At 41.2% G+C, this 18,686-nt stretch overlaps 1 protein-coding gene across 4 annotated transcripts in view; it reads right to left on the bottom strand.

The window, feature by feature from the left end:
• LOC110989129 (hemicentin-1-like) overlaps nucleotides 1–17,479 on the bottom strand; it is a 49,288-nt gene extending 31,809 nt beyond the window's left edge. For 2 of the 4 annotated variants that reach the window (XM_087142701.1, XM_087142702.1), the window contains exon 1: nucleotides 17,046–17,477. In XM_087142701.1, the coding sequence (XP_086998827.1) occupies nucleotides 17,046–17,109 (64 nt within the window). In that variant the 5' untranslated portion in view covers nucleotides 17,110–17,477. Of the gene's footprint in view, nucleotides 1–17,045 lie in introns of all 4 variants that reach the window. The other 2 variants (XR_015426903.1, XM_087142704.1) reach the window with 2 other exon arrangements.
• Nucleotides 17,480–18,686: the final 1,207 nt, after the last annotated feature.

Genomic DNA, 18,686 nt, shown 5'->3' with positions numbered 1-18,686 from the left:
GCCGCGGCAGAAGTCTGTGTCAATGAAATGGTCAGGATCAAATCGATTGTACATTTTGTCCTCTTGTCGAGCGCTGCTAATCCATCTTCTAATCGTTACTTCAATCGGGTTAGAACAAGTCTTACAATATGACCTCTGTTTTCCATGCAGACAGACGCCTCCTCCACCGCAACGTTTGCAAGCATATTTTAGTAGCCTGTGCTCACAAATCCCCGAACCACCACATTCGACACACTGAGATCCATGCTTCCCGTGCGGGCACTAATTTTGTTCTTGTTGAGCTCGTACTTTCTCAATGCAGCCGTTACAGGTCGCGTTAATTTTACCGGTCCCATTTTACTTTCAATCATTATAACTTTACTTTTATGAATAGATTTTAAAAATTTTTCTCATTTTTATTGAACCCAATAATTCACCGGTGGTTCCGTATTTAACACCAATTTGCTAAATTTCACGTCTCGTAAATATCTTTTAATTTGATCTCGTTTTTCGTCGGGGCTACGTCGTTTTCGTCTAGACATTTGTCAAACGAACCACGATCCTTGCAATGAAAGATAGCCGTCCATGCCGTATTCTCTCGGAAATCTTTTAGCACCGAATTCTACTTTTGCGTAAGTAGCCAGCACGAATGGTTATAATGTCGGCCTGAGAACGCCATCTTGCTGAGAGCGCACGTATTGCTCGCTTTAGATTTCTTTCGGTGCTTAATAAATTGATCGGCCGCACAGTCGTCGATGATGAATAACGTGTTCAACCCGTCGAATAAAGTTTGACTGATAAAGTTCGATTGCCTCGTTTAACTCTAGCCTTTCCCGATCTAAATCACACAGGTAAACGCCTTCATCGCTGTATATCCACAACCTGTCGAGATACGTTTTATTCTTAAAAAGCGTCGGCCAGATAACCACGATAGATTCAAACGCAAAACGGTATTCGGTCTCCAATAGATTTAAAATCCACTGAGTCTTGCCACTCCCAGTTTTACCCACGATCAGGGCACAGTGAGGATTTTTATACCATTCACTTTGTTCGCTCATTTTAATAAACTAAACTCTTAAAGTTTCCATCTTCGACCGTGAGTTGAGAATCCATCACCAGAAATACGTACATCGTCAGCGCCCCCGCTGTTTCAGCTTGACGTTCCATCTGTATAGATATGTCTCCTCCTCCGCCGAGTGGTCTACCCGATCCGTGGGCGCTGTTATCGTCGGGACTTCTGAAATCGAGCCAGAGACCGTATTTGTCTTTCAAATAGTCGGCCATATCTACTCCGGTTAAGTTTAAATCTTTGGCCAACGCTCGCGCTGACTCGTTATCCGAATCACCAAAATATTTTGTAACCTCGTTCCAATGTTGATATTCACACAGACCCTGCGAATACAATTGATTCGGTTTACCTTCGACCGTGACGACCGTTTTAGTGATATGCGGATTATAAAATCTCTGGGGATTTTTGATCGTCGGGTCTCTAAACAAAATTAAAATTCCTTTTAGACTTTTAATACTCTGATCGATGCTGATGTTCCATAGCGTGTCACTCTTGTTTACGGCCTGTTTTTTCTAGGAATGCACTCGGTCAAATAGGTAATACATCGTTTTTTAATTTTTTAGTGTTTGGGCCAAGTCTTGATTAGTAACAACTTCATATTCCAAGGTCAGGTCCGAAATGGAATATTCGGCCGCGGTATCTGACGAGTTGACCACTTTGTCGTGATCGTTAAAAACCAGTTGATACGTCAGAGGCTCTTTAAACCACGACAGGTGAAACGGAGCGTGATCCGTCAACATCGGCGTGTCCAGTGGAATCGCGTATCTGTTTTTAAAAGCATCGGCGATTGCCTTGTCTTTACCGTTTTTGTCACCAGCACCGATCCTGATCTTGGCCACGTTTTCTTTCTCTAGTCCAAAGTACGCCATGTTTTTAGTCTGCAACAACGGCAACCAATTGTCCTTAAAATTGTGAAATACGTCCGCATTCCGGTAACTTACTATCTTGTTTCCCTGTAGACTCACGTTTATTTCCGAAACCATGTTTCTCGCCACGTTGTTATAAACTGTCCTGTTATCGTCCGAGGCGCCGTCTAGATCCAGTTTAAAAGCCAACTTTGCCGTGCCGGGTACAATGACTTCGTCTGTGCCTAGAGCTGGAAGTTTTACGTGAACGTGTGACCCGCGGCTATGGTACTCGGGTTGTGCGTAATGGTTACCTCCCTCCTTTTGCCTTTGATCGCGCGAGGAACTTTAAGTCTGCGACTCGGGTTTAGCTTTTTGGTGTATTGTTGCGACATATTTACTTTTATATAATACTATTCTTATTTACGATTCTTATGTTATCATTTTAAAAAGAAAAGAAAACGCGATTAAAGATACACCGACCGTAAAAAACAGATCTTCATATTTTTCACTTTGGGTCTCTGAAACCATATCACCGATGTGATCTATATCGGCACGCATATCACCCAGTATCTGCTCGATGTTGCTTAGGTCTGCTTGAATTACTGACAATTGATCTTTATTTTCGGTACCACTCGCTTCGGTCGTTGCTCCGCTTCGGTCGTTGCTCCCTCTGGACGCTTTTGCTTCGCTTCGTTCGTTCATTTAATTTAATTTAACCTTATTTTAAAAATGGCTAGTATTTTGAGGATGGTAGGATCTGCAATAATAAACGGCTTGGTGTTCTCAGGCTCAAGTACTTTATTTGGCCTTTTGACTGACGATAAGGCCGCCGTTAGAGCAGAACGAAGGCGACCCGACTACGCGTTAGAGCAATTAAATCAAGCAAAACTAGATAGGGAAAAAACCGCGAACACATGCTAGACTTTTTAAACAAACGAATGCAACAAGAACGCGCGAGTCAGCAGACATTTGTAAACGTGGACGAGGTGTTGCGGGCTTATTCGAAAGTGACCGGTAAGAATATTGTCCCATTACCGCCAGAGCCTACATTGTCCGATTTTTACGAGCCTTCCGAGGATCAAAAGATTTGCGAGTTTGTTTGGATTATATCCGGGACGGCCTTGGTTGGGTTGTTATCTTATCGATTTGCGTAACTTATTTTAAAATGGACCCAACATTTAAAAAACTATTTTACAGCCCGCAGGGTTACTGGCGAGGAGAAAGCGCGGTCGATCATCTGCACGAAAAGACCGGTGCGGACAAATCAGTTATCAGAAACTGGCTAAAAAAGCAGGCCATTTGGCATATGTACTTACCCGCACCACATTACGTATCCAGACCTACAATGTTGCAATCAGAATCGGTCGAACCTGATTACGCGCATCAAATGCACGTACTTTATTTACCCTGGGACCGCGTTAAAAGAAAAACGTTTAAGTACGCTTTGACCGTGGTAGACGTGGGTTCCCAGTATAAAGAAGCAGAACCACTGACCAGTAAAACCGCCGAACATGTAACAGAAGCGACCAAGAAAATTTATGAGCGATCACCTCTGACCTGGCCCAAATTCGTAATGGAAGCCTTGAAGTCTGAATTCAAAGGCGACTTCAAACGGTTAATGACGAATAATAATAAAGTAGAAATTCAAGTGGGTGAACCCGGGTACACAGATCTCAAGGAATCGTGGAAAGGTTTAACCGCACTTTAGCCGAGCGTTTATTTGGCCACCAATACGCTCAAGAAATGATAAACGTGGGTGAGCGAAACGTGGAATGGGTGGAGCGTTTGCCTCAAGTTATAAAATCGTTAAACGAGGAAAAAACGCGGTTAATCGATGCCGTTCCTGCAGAAGCCGTCAAATTAGCGAGCGTAGCGAGCCTAACACCTAGTGCACCTCCAAAAACGAGCAAGCAAGAACTTTCTCCAGACGCAGGAAGAGGGAGGCACCGTCAGAAGGGCGACGGATCCGATCTGGTCCGTGGACGTCTATCAAATTGAAAAGCGCACGAGTCAATTTAAACGAGTGAAAGGCAAGAGGGTAAAAACGGGTCCAACTTTGTATTTTTTATTAAACGGACCAAATAGGAGTTTTGTCAAAGAGGAACTTCAGGTAGTACCCGAAGACACCGAATTACCGGAGTAATAACGGGGTAGCTTAGGTTCACTTCGGTAATACTCGCTCCGGTCGTTGCTCGCTTCGCTCACTTGCTTCGCTTATGTCCGTAAGCCAAAGTATCGATTCTATTTGATGATATGTAGCGCTTTGTGTCCAACGGTGACAGACTAAGTTTCTGTTGAGAGACTGTGAACACCCGATGTTTATCCGATCTAAATAATTGTTGTTTATTGAAATGAGAAACCCTGTCAAATAGGCAGCTTTTATACATCTCGTGGGTTAACCGTTTCTCGGTTACTACTTTAGAAACCCCTTTCGCCTTCTTTAAATTGTGATCAGTAGTTAAGATCGAATACATTTTTGGTCTGATGCAAACGGCTTCTAAAATTGTTTTGCCACCAAATTTGTCTTTCATTTTGCCTATGACTTTTTTATTTTTGGCGCTGTAAAGTCGATGATCGGGCGGGTAATTACTAAAGTCAAATAATGAATGATTTTTACTCATCTCCACAAACGAAAGCTCGCACTCCTCAAATGGTACCGTCGATTTGTAATTCGGGTTATAAGTTAATTTTCTGTACTTATCGGAATCCTGTACGTCCCTCAGTAAATGACCGTCAATTCCAAAGACCGAGTTGTTCATCAATTTGAAAAAGTCTTTCTAAAAATCAGACTTTGCCAATTTGCGCAATTTTGTGTTTTTGTCGATATAGCTTTTCATCCACGGCCTTTGACGGAAACGCATTACCCCGGTGAACTTCTTTGATCCACAACCCGAGTTTGAGATATTTTTGCAATGTACAATAATGAACCACGTATTTTTCTTTGGTGTTGAGAGTAGACACGAGTTTGTCTACCGAAGTCACTTCGCTCACTTCGCCATTACCAATTAAATCCTGTTGATAGCTCGAAAACCATTTGTTCGGTACCGACATATTTTTGGGTGCAAGTGGAAAGTCATTATGTTCGTCATGGTGACGTTCCGGGTAATCTGAAGTGATTTCAAACATGTAACCGTAGTCGTCAGTTAGTCGCAACTCTTGGATGTAATAGTACGTAAACTTTTTTAAGTCTGTTTCCCAGGTAAATTCCCCTACAGGCAGATATTTGCTCATCGCCCAGCCGTATAAATTATTTGCGTCTAGGTACAAAATGTGCGACTCTGGCTTATTTGGGTCGTAGTCAGGTAGTTCTGGATTATTAGCCTTTGCATATCGTTTGGCTCCTACAGAAGAAATCCCACCTCTTTTTGCCCTTTCAAAGAACAAATGCTTATCAATGTCGGTTAATAGTTCCAGCTGTACCCTTGAATGCTTTAAGAGTGCATCCCACGACAGACCCGGTGATGTGTAATAGTTGGCTGGGTCAAGACCGTAGTGTTGTTTACATACCTTCCGAAAATTCTCAAAAACAGCCGCTAGCAATAACACGTCCGTTTCCACGTATAGGTCGTGACAATCTCCCAGGTTTTTACAGCCAAAGGCCCGCCATACTGTTTTCGCACGAGCGTATTCTTGCTCGGTTATTTCTCTCTGCTTCAAAGAGCTATAGAAAGCGTCTACTGGCGGGAGTTGTCTCTCTTGAAATCGATCAAAGGAATCGATATACTCATAGGGGTAAATTCCTTTTTCCAACAATAAATGACTGTTATTTGGAAACCTTTCACAAAGTAAGTTAAAATCATCGGGTGAACAATTTTTAACCAACCGATCTAGCGAAGCCGCCATGAAATAAAATGAGTCTAAAAACCTGAGTTGGCCAAAGGAAAACGAAATGTAATTTTCATTATTTTTAGCAATCAACTTAATTGATTTCCCGTAAAATTTGTGAGCGCCTTGCATGATTAAATGCGCGTCGTATTTCTCGAGATTATGTAAGATCACCGGAATGGGTGTTTGATTGGCCACTATTCTTAACTTGAGATTACAACTGGCGTGCGCTGGGCCTCGGTACTTCCCCGTCACGTGACAATGATCGCAAACTTTTCTAAAATTATTGATGGGCTTTTTGCACGTCATACATACCCATTCTCTGAAACCTGCTTCATTTTTATGACAGAAATCAATTTTGTCAGATTTTGTTTTTGGTTCATTTGGAATGTCACACTGGCACTCGCTTCGCTTGTTGTTCGCTTTCGCTCGATCTATCAACTTTTCGCAGATCCAACATCTATTACATTTTTCGTAGATTTTTTGTAACTCGGGTGACCAAATCAACTTCGCTTTATTTTTAAACGTTTCGTTGATCTTCTTTGTTTCCTGAGAAAGTGACCCTACAAAATTAACAGCCGCGTCTTGACCTCTGTACGTCTTTTGGCTAGTGCAAACTCCATTGCATCTGATGACCGCGTATGAGTATCCACAAGGCTTGTGAATCTGTGTTTTGATCGTGTTTGTATCTTTGTTTTTCTAAAACAGACTCAAAATCGGCGTAAATGACAAAAGGAACATCTTGTTTATTTTTGTAATTTTTGAACTTGAGTATATTGTCGCCTTGACCGGCAACTCGACCGTACATGTGGGAACGTTTAAGCCTTGACAATCTTCTTTGTGTCTGATTAACTTTTCTTCCGTTTGGAAATGCGACATGCAATTGAAACACCAGTGTTTTTGGCCGTTGTGTTTATTGATATCACCTGTCAACCTAGAAAAGTTTTTAATCCAACAGTAGTGATTTTCGTCACCTTTGTTAAAGTATAGTAAATTGATCGGTTCTTCTGGACACTTGCTTTTGTAAAGAATGTAAAGACCGTCTTTTTTGGTGTAACCAAACACATTGATCGCCAACTTATTTTGCGATTTGAAAATAAAGATCAAGAATGTATCCGATGGGCGTTGCGGGCAGCTTTAAAATTATATTCTGACAACGTCAAAAGCCAGCTACAAACAAATCCAAAATATAAGATATATGAGGAGCAAACATCGACTTACAGGTCAGAATCAGATGGTTTAAATTTTACAAACATAAGCTTTCCAACACCCATATCTCAGATCCCGTGTATCGAAGTACAAAATAATTTGGCAATCAATGTGCTTGGTTACACTAAAAAAGACGGTCTTTACATTCTTTACAAAATCAAGCGCCCAGAAGAACCGATCAATTTACCTTGTTTTACCCGAGATGAAGAAAATCACTACTGTTGGATTAAAACTTTTTCTAGGTTTACGGGCGATATCAATCATCACGACGGCCAAAAACACTGGTGTTTCCATTGCATGTCGCATTTCCAAACGGAAGAAAAGTTAACCACACACAAAGAAGTTTGTCAAGGCTTAAACGTTCCCATATGTACGGTCGAGTTGCCAGCCAAAGGCCAAAACATTTTACAATTGAAAAATTACAAAAATAAACAAGACCCGCCTTTCGTCATTTATGCCGATTTTGAGTCTGTTTTAGAAAAATTACCGCGAGAGCGAGCGAAGCCAGCACGGTCAAAACACAGATTCACATGCCTTGTGGATACTCATACGTGGTTGTCAGATGCAATGGAGTTCGCACTAGCCAAAAGACGTACAGAGGTCAAGACGCAGCTGTTAATTTTGTACGGTCAGTTTCTAAGGAAGCATCCAAGATCAACGAAACGTTTCAAAACACGCGCGAGAGAACGAGCCACTTCCCGATTCAGCGACTAAACTTGACGTTCACTTAAACTTAGTTCACTTAAATAAGTGAACTATTAATAAAAGATGACTGATGCGGAGCTTTGCCACTTGCTGAATCTAAAGGACGTACACATAGCGGGCAGCGGGAACAAACGTACACCCGAAAACACGTGCGAGCACCAAATACTTGAAACAGACGAAAGATATGCGTGTAAACATTTCGGTCTAATTTTTGGATGGGTTTCCTCGTACGACCCCATAGACATTGGAGATCGATATTACAAGCATCACGTTGGGAGGAAACCGCCGCCACCAGAATTGAGAAAAACCCTACAAAAATATAACATTTGTTTTAAAAACGGCGAAGCAGGTGAAATAGAAGATAAGTTTAACCAAGTTTTAAACGGTAAGATCTCTAGAGGTAAACCGTTGAAGGCTTTAATCGCGGTATGTTATCAAGAGACAACTGAGGAAACCGAATCTCAAGTGAAAGATCTATTTCAAGTTTCGGATAAGCACTGGGAAAACGCCCTCGACAAATTAAACCTCGCCTAACAAGATTTTTCAAAACGTATATAATAAAAAATGGAGACTCACACGTTTTACTTAACCGAGAGCGAGCAGACGTTTAAATTGAGAGATGTCATCAACAACACTAAAGTCCGAGTAAAGAATATTCAGTTTGAAGCTGGATATTTTAACGTAACAAACGCCAATGAAATTGAGTGGGATACAAATTTGGACGGTAGGCCCGCGGGAGTACTTGGCGAACGACCGCCCGGAATACCCTCAGTGGAAAGAACAGACGTATCTCCCAATTTAGAATTAGTACAAACAGCTAAAAACAGATTGATCCAAGCAAATAAAAGAGGCAATTTAGCGGGAGAAATTAGAATCATCGCTGATGAAATTGAGCAGCTAAACCAAGAAATCGCAACTTTAGAAGATCAGTTAAACCAAAGACAACCATCAGAAACGCGAGCTCTTTTAGCTTATGATATCAACGATAAAAAAGTCAAATCAGCTTCACTGCTCGAGGGGCAAAGACAAGCTTTAGATGAAATTTACGAAGGGAATCCCGACTCGGCCTACCACCAACTCCCCCGTAACACCCACGAGACCCAGAAGAGAATTAACAAAAAGACTTTTTTTGACGGGACTAACTGAACCTATACACGATAGACTTCATTCGCGAAGCTCATCTGAACCATTACCCCAGGGCCAAAGAGGAAGCATCGTGGTATCCCCCGGTTATTATAGCATGGACTGGTTTCACTTTTTGTTGAACTCGATACCGGGCATTTCTTTTAAGGTTCACTCAGAATCTAAACGGGTGACTTTGGCCATTACGGACCCCAATCTCAAGTTGCGACTAAATAAAGAAGTGTCCAAGCTACTGAACTTACCCAAAATAAAACTTTTACCCAGCGTTATTTACGAAGGCAAGTACGATTTAAACTCGTTTAAACTCGCGTTTATTCATTGCAAACAATTAAATACATTTTATTTTTATAACGGCCAGTCTTTAGACTTGCTGTACGTGATAGCTACCGAGCCTCGCACCTACAATCACTGTGAAACGCCTAAAAGTTAATCAACAGGAACATCTGTGAATTGAATTTTTCTGTTAAAACGATAGAGGCGAGCTCTTGAATAACATCGGCAAAATTTTAATCGAGTTAGACATTTTCTAAAACGTGTAATTATAAAAGTAATATTATAATAAAAGATGACGACTAACGTATACCCGGATTTAAGTAAACACTCGGATTTGACTTTAAACTCGGCTGAACAAGCGGAAACCAAAATTTACAGACTCAGAAAGATCGAAGAAATTAAATCTCAAATCCAAAGAGAAGGCGACGCGAGGGAAAATAGTTACAAAAAGATCAAACGACTTTTAACTGCACTCGGAACGTGGAGTACGGCGTGGAAGCTCTGGGCGCGACCTTGGCAGCTGTCGGCATTTCCGCCATTTTGGGAGTCGTTACCGGACCCGTCGGACTTGTGATGGAAGGCATCGCTATCGGTGCGTTTAGCGCTTACGCGGTTCTAAAGTATGCCTCCCGTAGACTAACCCACAAAACTAAAAAAGACGACCAAATTAGAATTTTGGCAGACGTTAAATTAAACACCATTGAAAAATACGTATCTCACGCGATTGAAGACGGTGATATATCCCAGGAAGAATTTGTCCTTATTTTATCCGAGTTGTTTAACGAAATGAAAGAAAAGATCAGATCGCGTACGTCTACAAAATTGCAAGCGAGCACCAAAGAAGAACTCGAACGTCAAATCAACGAGTGAGCAGAAGTGCTAGCCAACGAACGGGCGGCGGTTTTAAAAAAGATCTTATGAAAAAACTTGGCGAGTAACTTTAACAAAGTCGGTTAAGTTTGAAGACCTACCACCCGCTTATCGAGAAGCGACCCAGGCGACGGCCCCTCCTTTTTAAAATCTAAATAAAAGTCTTAAAAATAAATGGGAGCCAACTTTAGTAGTCTAACAATTTTAGTCAAAGACGAAAATTCTTTTACAGCTGAGTTTCCAAATTTAACGCACGCGTATAAATTACCGAAAGTAACCACGGCGAAGCCGTCAATCTCTGGTCTACCGAGTCGATATCGTTTTACCAAAATCAATTTAATTTCGCGGTCTATTGTGCAACGACGGCCTGCGGTGTGGGTTTTGATCTGCTGTCCGACCCCAATCCATAAGTCTCGGCTTTATTTAACTTTCACGTATATTACGCCGTACGAAAAATATTTTACGACTGCGTGATGCCCATTCCTAGCGATGACGTATTTGACGCGTTACGCAATAATTGCGACCATCGGAAGTTTACGGTCACGTGTTTTTTATACGGAGTAGACCCGAATAAATCATATAAACAAACTCGCGACACTTTGTCGAACGGATTAAGTACAGCTTATTATTACGACAACGGTTACGTACCTGTTCCAAATAAAAACTACGACGCGCACGACTTACACGCGACCAATGGCAAATACGCAGGATCTACTTACATGGGCTTTGGCTGGGCTAAACCACCTAAAGGTCCCTGTCACGCGAGTACCTACAGGGTCACCTGGATTTCACAGTCGGGCGTGGTCACTTTGGCCTGGTGGGATTTTGTTCCTGAAAAGTCTCGGCTGACGGACGTGGGGATCACCAAGGTAAACAAATCAATTCGAGCTTACGTCTACGCGTTACTCAGGGCACAGGCACAGACCAAGACCAGCGTTTTGGCCACCGTCACCGGATTAGACGCGCAACGGCAATTTACTCCGATCGTGGAATCTTTAATTAATTCGGACCCCAATCTCAAACAGTCGATCGACCAATTCCAAGATTAGCTACAATACGCAAAAACGCCTTTAAACTTCGTAGTCGCCCTGGGGGTTATACCTCGTGCCCTCGGCCATGGACTTGCGCATCGGTACGTTTGAGGGATATAGCAATTTACAAATCGCGACTGGGGATATGAAGACTGGATACGTATCGAGTTTGAATTTGGGAAATGATTTTAATGAAGAGGAAGAACTGGAGGTGTGACCAAAGCCAATTTTAAACCCAATTGGAAAGCAACGAAGAAAAACCGTCCTTAACCATCGGACCCGTTGCCATGGGTGTCATTGGTTTTACGTTATATAAAATTTTAACTTAAAACGGTTTGATTTAAGGCGTAAAAAAACCTGACCCCAAATTTGAGGTGAGGTTTAATTTTTTTTTGCCTTTTAAATTCGTTTACCCATTCTTCTGCACGTTTGTCAAAATCAAAACATCCACGCCTACAAACAAAGTCCACACGTGCTCTGCCACCCACCCGACGGCTTTACCCGCCGCGTTAAAAATCCAACTCAAAACGCTACCGATGATTCCGGGCAAAGCGCCTAAAGCTTTCAACCCGAGTTTCTTCAATACGTTTGCCAGATTCCACAGTTGCCGTTTGATCCAATCGGTATTCCGCCTTTGGACGGAGGAACTGGCGTGGGACCGGCGTTGGTTTTGGTGCAGGTGTGCTCGCTCCGCTCGCTCCAACAGCTCTGACGCTAACCACGATACTACTAACGATGGTACTTACGGCTAAACCAAAAGCCGTTAAAATACTTACAATCGTGACGCCTTGTTCTCCAAATAAAATATTAATTCGTTCGCGTAAAGTTAAATCTTTACCCAGAGCTGTTTGAATCGTTTCTTTTAACGTTTCAAATTGGTTTCTAAATCCCATGTTTAAATTTTTTCGCTGGGTATTCAATGCATTTAACTCATTGTTAAAATCTCCAAGAATTTTAAGCTCTGAATTTTTTGTTCTCGCGTGATACCTGGTTCCTTCAATGCATCTTCAGTTGTTTGAATATTTTCTTTTACTCTTGCAATCTTAGCTTCTACCAGTTTTAATTGACCTTATATTGTTTGCAAGCTTTGGTCAAGACTTCTAATCTTTCTGAGAGTAAATTCTGAATTTGCATCTTCTGGGTTTAAGTTTCTAGACTCTTGCGCTATTTCTTGAAGTTGATCGAGTGCCTCATCTAATTCGTCTACAGATCCGTCTTCATTTGTGATCTTTTCTATTTTGTCTGAAACGACTTCTACCTCTTCAATTAACTCAGTTGCAGGGTCCTTGTAGCCTTTTAACCCTAAAGTGCGTGTGATAAAATCTATACTACCTGAATTGGATTGTAAGGTAGATAATGCGAGAAACCGTCGTCCACTTTTCTCTCTTTTTTTACTCAAGCGGATTTTTTCATTATTAAATTTTGCATAAAGTAATCCTTTAGAATCAAGGCTAGATATATTGTGTCTTTCACGATCGCTTCAAATCTGTAAAAATTTTTAATCTCGTTATAATAATCATTCATGCTTTGTTCAGTGAGTACTTTAAGTTGGTCTTCAGTGGTTACCCATGGCCTCACTATGGGGTCATTTCCTTCCACAAAACTCCTTTCTTGTCGATCTGAAGATAAGTTACTGTCAACAAAATCTTGGTCGTCTTGCTTGTCCTGCTCAAATTTTCTTGTTCACGCTCTTGCCCGATTTCGTCCAGTTCAAATCCCCCTTCAGCCATTTTACTTTAACTTTAAAAAAAGAAAACTTATTTACTACTCATAGGAAAACTCGCAGGCAATGTACCTTGCGCTACCAACCAACTCTGGGTAGCCAATGCACCGCTAGACAGAGCAGTCAATTTCAACGCGTCTTCGACAGATAATTTATTTAGATGCGGCGGTTTGATTTTAAATAGCTTACTCGATAGCATGGCGTAACCCATGGAGATTGCCGAAACGATGGCATGGTTGTTGAATTTATTCCATGTCCAAAATCTGTTCTTCAATTTTATTTTCTTGGCTCGAGTTTGCTTTGTTTTGGTCGCTTCGCTCGGGTTTCTGCTCACTTCGGTCCCTACGTTCGCTTTTTGGTTGAACGGTTAGTTTCGTCGACTTATTTCTCCAAATAAAATAGACCGCAAGCGCACCAATCGCCAATCCACCAAATATTAAGGTTCTGTTCTTTATAACCGTTTGATAAATTTTATTTTCATTTCTATTTTCGCTGCTCTCTTCGCTTCGCTCGTTCGCTAATTTCATCTTGGCGAGCTGTTGCTTCATCTTTTTGTTATGCTCGGCTAATTTCTTACCTTGTTCTACACGCTTCGGATTCTTAGCTTTAGTTACCGTCTGTACGTTCGTTGACATCTGCTTTTAATATAACAGAGCTTTTGTTGAATTCCAGCATAGCTGTCAATGGTGACAAGTAAACGCCGTACTTGTAACAAACTTCGGTAAGTAAGTGACCCATGGTCTGACTGATAATCGGTTCGTCGTTTAGGTCTTTAGTCAGCGCTTCTTCGGATTTTAAGTTGACGTAAGCCCAAAGAGATCGATCGGAATAGCTATACCGAGTAAGCGAGAGTTGAGGTTCAAAATCGCGTTGCCGAGGGTTTTTACGATCTCTTTGCCAAATTTAACTTCGTACAAATTAAAAAGCTTTTCTTGGTCTTTGGGTGACATGGATTCGATGTCTTTAATCGAGTGTTCTTTACCTAAGTACTTCTTGCTTTCACCTGACGCAGCTATCGAGCAGAGTCTGTCTTTAACGTTTGGTTGGGAATCACTTTTTGAGTCGGTGAGTATGCTTTTAATGTCGTCCATTTTAATATAATACTTTTAAATTTGTTGTAGGTGTATTTAAGTCGTAGGTACTCAATTGTGTAGTAAGTTAAATTCATTGCTATAACTAACTGGGCAAGTAGTTGAACTAGCTCAAACATAGTTACTTATTTAATCATAACAAAATAAAAATTGCTTACGCTAAGCTTATTTAGCCTAGCATAAGTAAAGTAAAGCAAATAAATAGATATTAACTGGCTTATAAGTCAGTTGAGTGGGGAACCGTATTACACTTACGCGTTAAATTACACTTAAGACAGGCCAACACACAATTTGACTTGACACGTCCATGGTCCGTATTTAACCGCTCGATGGTACACAGGTCATCTCTTGGATAAATATATTGCAATTTTACGTTGCAATCGTTGTAAAAAATATTCATAATCTTCGATTAAGTTGTCAGGGTCAAACTGATCATATTTTTTGTCTGTATGGCGACAATTAGAAATCCAATGTCGAATCGTTACCTTGATTGGGCCAGTACAGATTTTGCAATATTCTCTGTTTTTTTCATACTCGCAAATCGATGCCCCGTCACATTTAACGCACTGATTTCTTTGTTAATTTCTTCCTTAATTAAACAATCGTTGCAAGTCGAATTAATTTTACCCGTTTTCTGAGTTTTAAAGTTTGATGAGTCCAGCGGAACCACGTCATTTTTGTCTAGCATCTGATCAAATGAATTACGATCTTTACAATAAAAGATAGCGGCCCATGCCGTGTTGCTCCAAAATCTTTTAAAACGGCGTTATACTTTTGCGTAAGTAACCAACACGAATGGTTATAGTGTCGCCCGCTAAACGCCATCTTACTCAAAGCGCACGTATTGTTATTCTTAGACCTCTTTCTGTACTTAATAAATTGATCGGCCGCGCAGTCGTCGACGATAACCAACGTATTTATTCCATCGAAAGTTTTATGATAAAGTTCGATTGCCTCGTATATCGTATATCCATTTTAATACGTTTTAATCTTTAAAAGCGTCGGACAGATGATCACGATCGCTTTAAACGTGAATTTATATTCAGTCTCTAAAAGATTTAATATCCACTGAGTTTTACTTTTCCTTCTTCCACCGTCAATTGCACGTCCATCCCCAAAAACACGTACATCGTCAGAGGTCCCGCGGTTTCGCTCGCTCTTTCCATCTGAATCGATATATCTCCACCGCCGCCTCGAGGTCTACCCGACCCGTGAGCCGAGTTGTCGTCAGAACTTCTGAAATCGAGCCAGAGACCATACTTATCTCTTAAATATTCAGCTATATCTACCCCGGCTCAGTTTAGGTCCTTGGCCACCGCGCGAGCTGATTTTCTATCCGAATCGCCAAAGTATTTTGTAATTTCATTCCAATGTTGGTATTCAAACAGCCCCAACGAGTACAATTGATTTGGTTTCCCTTCGACCGTCACAATCGTTTTTGTTATATGCAGATTATAAAATTTTGGCGGGTTTTTTATAACCGGGTCTCCAAACAGGATCAAAATCCTTTCAAGCTCTTGATTGTTTGGTCGATGCTGATGTTTCATAGCGTGTCAGACTTGTTTATTGCTTGCTTCTTCCACGAGTAAATCTGGTTGAATAGGTGATACATCGTTTTTTTGTTTTTCAAGGTTTGAGCCAGATCTCGATTGGTGACAACTTCGTATTCCAAGGTCAGGTCCGAAATGGAGTATTCTGCGGCGGTATCTGACGAGTTGACCACTTTGTCGTGACCGTTAAAAGTCAGTTGATACGTCAGAGGCTCTTTAAACCACGACGGGTGGAACGGAGAATGATCCGTCAACATCGGCGTGTCTAAAGGAATTGCGTAACGATTTTTAAAAGCGTCGGCAATTGTTTTATCTTTACCGTTGTTTTTGGCTTCGTTTTTATCGCCCGCCCCGAGTCGGATCTTGGCCAAGTTTTCTTTTTCCAAAACAAAGTACGCCATATTTTTAGTCTGCGACAGAGGTAGCCAATTGTCCTTAAAATTGTGAAATACGTCTGCATCTTGGTAACTTACGATTTTGTTTCTTTTGGGACTCGCGTTTATTTCCGAAAGCAGGTTTCGCGCCACGTTGTTAAACACGGTTTTGTTATCGTCCGAGGCTCCGTCAAGATCGAGTTTAAAAGCCAGTTTGGCGTTTCCGGGTACAATGACGTCAATTATATATAACGGGTTTGCCCTTACCCAACGTATATTTATAAGCTTGTGAGGTTTTTTTCGCAAGCTCTCGGACAAGCACTGAGCATACAGTGCTTATAAATATACGTTGGGTAAGGGCAAACCCGTTATATATAATTAACATCTCCCCAACGCAAAAAAAAAAAAAAAAAAATACATCCTGATGTTTTGTGTTTACTTCATTCAGTGTAGGAAGCAACTGATGTCCGGTTTTGCGCGAACATTTCACACACACCAGGAAATGGAACTAGGGCCTGGGAAATCCCAACTGTATATATAGTGACAGTTTTGCAATAGGCTCGATCTGTGTTTAGGCCCATCATGTATTCATCTTTGTTGATAAATCGAATACAGGGGAGCAAAGCTGTCTACAGTGACAAATGATTGAATGTCGCTCCATGGTTTCTCTTCGTCATGAAATACGTTAGGTACACCAGCATTATTCCTTATCCGAAAAAGCTGGTATTCATCCACAAATAGCAATGTGTCCAATAAAGGCTCTGAACTCCGCGTTTTAGTTTTCAATGGGATTTTTTAAAAATGCATTTCACTGACTAGTGTGTGCGCATTGATGCCGCCGAATGCACCCAAGGGCCGATACAGGGGGGGAGCTGAAAAGGGCAATGAGACCCCCAAAGGAGCATTCTATTTAAATATTGACAAAAAGCGATTTGGGGATCTTATTCCTTTCCCCTTCTTTCGGCAGGCGTGCATAAAAGCCCTCAAATGTAACCTTACCCTCATAAGGGCATATTCACAAACCAAAAAGAAAAAAAAAGCCAAAGTATATTTCCATCCAACGTTTTATTTTACATCTGACCTTTTCAGGAAACAGTACAGAGTTTAGCTAAACCTTTGTGTGATCGTTATAAATCTGAGTAACAGACACAGTTAATAAAGAATAACAAGGAACACAGACTCCGGTAGTCGAAGGAAACCCACGTCTGTTACCTCCTTATACACGTTCCCTTCATTTTCCCTATCACTACCAATTTTCTCTCTCGGAAACAGCTGTGGTATTCTTTGGCTAAAGTGCCAATCCCGTCGTATTTGAAATGGTTAAATATTAAAAATCGAAAATTATGTCATCTTACCTTGAATCCACCATAGCGGTATTAAAAAAAGCAAGATGCAGCGCAGTCGATTCGGCGCTTCCATCCCGTTATGAGTAGGGTAGACTAAAACTGCGTCGCTATTCCTCAAAAAAACTTTTATATCAACCTTTCCTCGAGGAGTGTAGTCTTTGCACTTTGCAGGAAATGAGCAACAGCTCAATCACGTGACCCGGTTTTCGGAAGCTTCCTTTCTTATCACAGTTAGGTTGTGTCCGAATTGCCTGGCAATTTGCAACAGCACTTGACCTGACAGGGAATGAATTGAGTCGATGCTGGACAGCCTCCATAAGTACCTTTGATGATTTTAGCTTTTATCGCATATTTGCGGCATGAACGGAATGAAAAACCTAAAACATGCAAGCATGTTTGATTCAGGAAATGTCCATTGATTGGCAGCACAGTGTGTACACAATCTTTCTGTTATAGTTGAAACCGAGACATTGTACACGGAAAAAATACACTGCGTCTTGACAGTGAGCTTGTGTCCGCCCGAGGACAGATCTTAAATCAAATTTTTAGGGGGAGCAGGAGCTAGACTTGTTTCAGGGGTAGGGGTTATTTAATATTCTTGGGGGTACAAAAGTGGATTTTTATGAAAGCTTTAATGGCGTTTGGGTTTTACACACGTTATTGGAGGACAGTTAATGAAACGTAGACCAAAAAAAAAACAGAAAAGAAAAAAAGTCTTCCCTCTTTCGGTCTGTCTTTATTGCATTTGAGATCAATAGCAACTCGTAATAATTATATATATATTTTTATTTCTGACAATGTCAAGGGTTGTGGTAGAGACCGTACAGTCCATCTTAAACCACTTCCCGACTAAAATAAACAGAACAACTAAATGTAAACGTTTGTATAAAAATTATATACAAAAAGATTACTAAGAGAACAAATCAGAAAAACAGATAAAATTAACAGAGGAAAGAATGAGATTGTACTCTTTCATGGGGGGGCCTGGGGGTTGGGTGGGGGCATCACCTGTTCCTCCTCCCCCTGCTGCACTTTTGTTCAAGTCTGCACCAGCTGTCAAGGGTCTGATGCTAAAGTCAGCAATTGCGCTAATCAGGATTGACAATACCAACTTGCAGATTTATTAAATTTATTTAAATTCTCTAATTTGAATAAAATAAGGCTGCTAAAGATTCATCAGTGATTATAAAAATGACGAAGGATAGTCGGCCAAGTCTATTACCCCGACCCCAAATTTGCCATGTCGTGACACCGGATATTGGTAGAATACTGTGACCTGACCATTGACTTGTCCTGTCTGCGCCGGAGCGTTGAGATCTTGAGAAACACAAAGGCATCGGTTTTATAAGGCTGCATCCGAATCTGTTGTCTTGAGTTCCGTCTGGGTCTTCCCTTCATTGCAAACACGTGGAGACGGGCAGCCAATATACCTAGCCTTAGCCCTGAATACGGCCTTAAACTGAAGTCCCATCCAAGATGGTATTTCCAGGGTCATTCTTATCGACCGAGTGCACTCGCAAAAGTTGAGAATTGGTGACGGAAGGAAATCGTAAGGGGAATTGATATTTCTCGTATTTGGATAACTGTATGTACAATCTGTGTGCAGGATCCCCAACTGAGCTCTTAGGCCCAACAGCGAATGTACATGTT

The sequence above is a fragment of the Acanthaster planci genome, linkage group LG10 (genome assembly GCF_054643075.1).
Source record: "Acanthaster planci isolate LZ-2023a linkage group LG10, COTS_SCS, whole genome shotgun sequence".
In the NCBI taxonomy this organism is placed as follows: Eukaryota; Metazoa; Echinodermata; class Asteroidea; order Valvatida; family Acanthasteridae; genus Acanthaster; species Acanthaster planci.
Note: the sequence above shows the minus strand (reverse complement) of the source record. Positions and strands in the feature narration are given on the sequence as shown.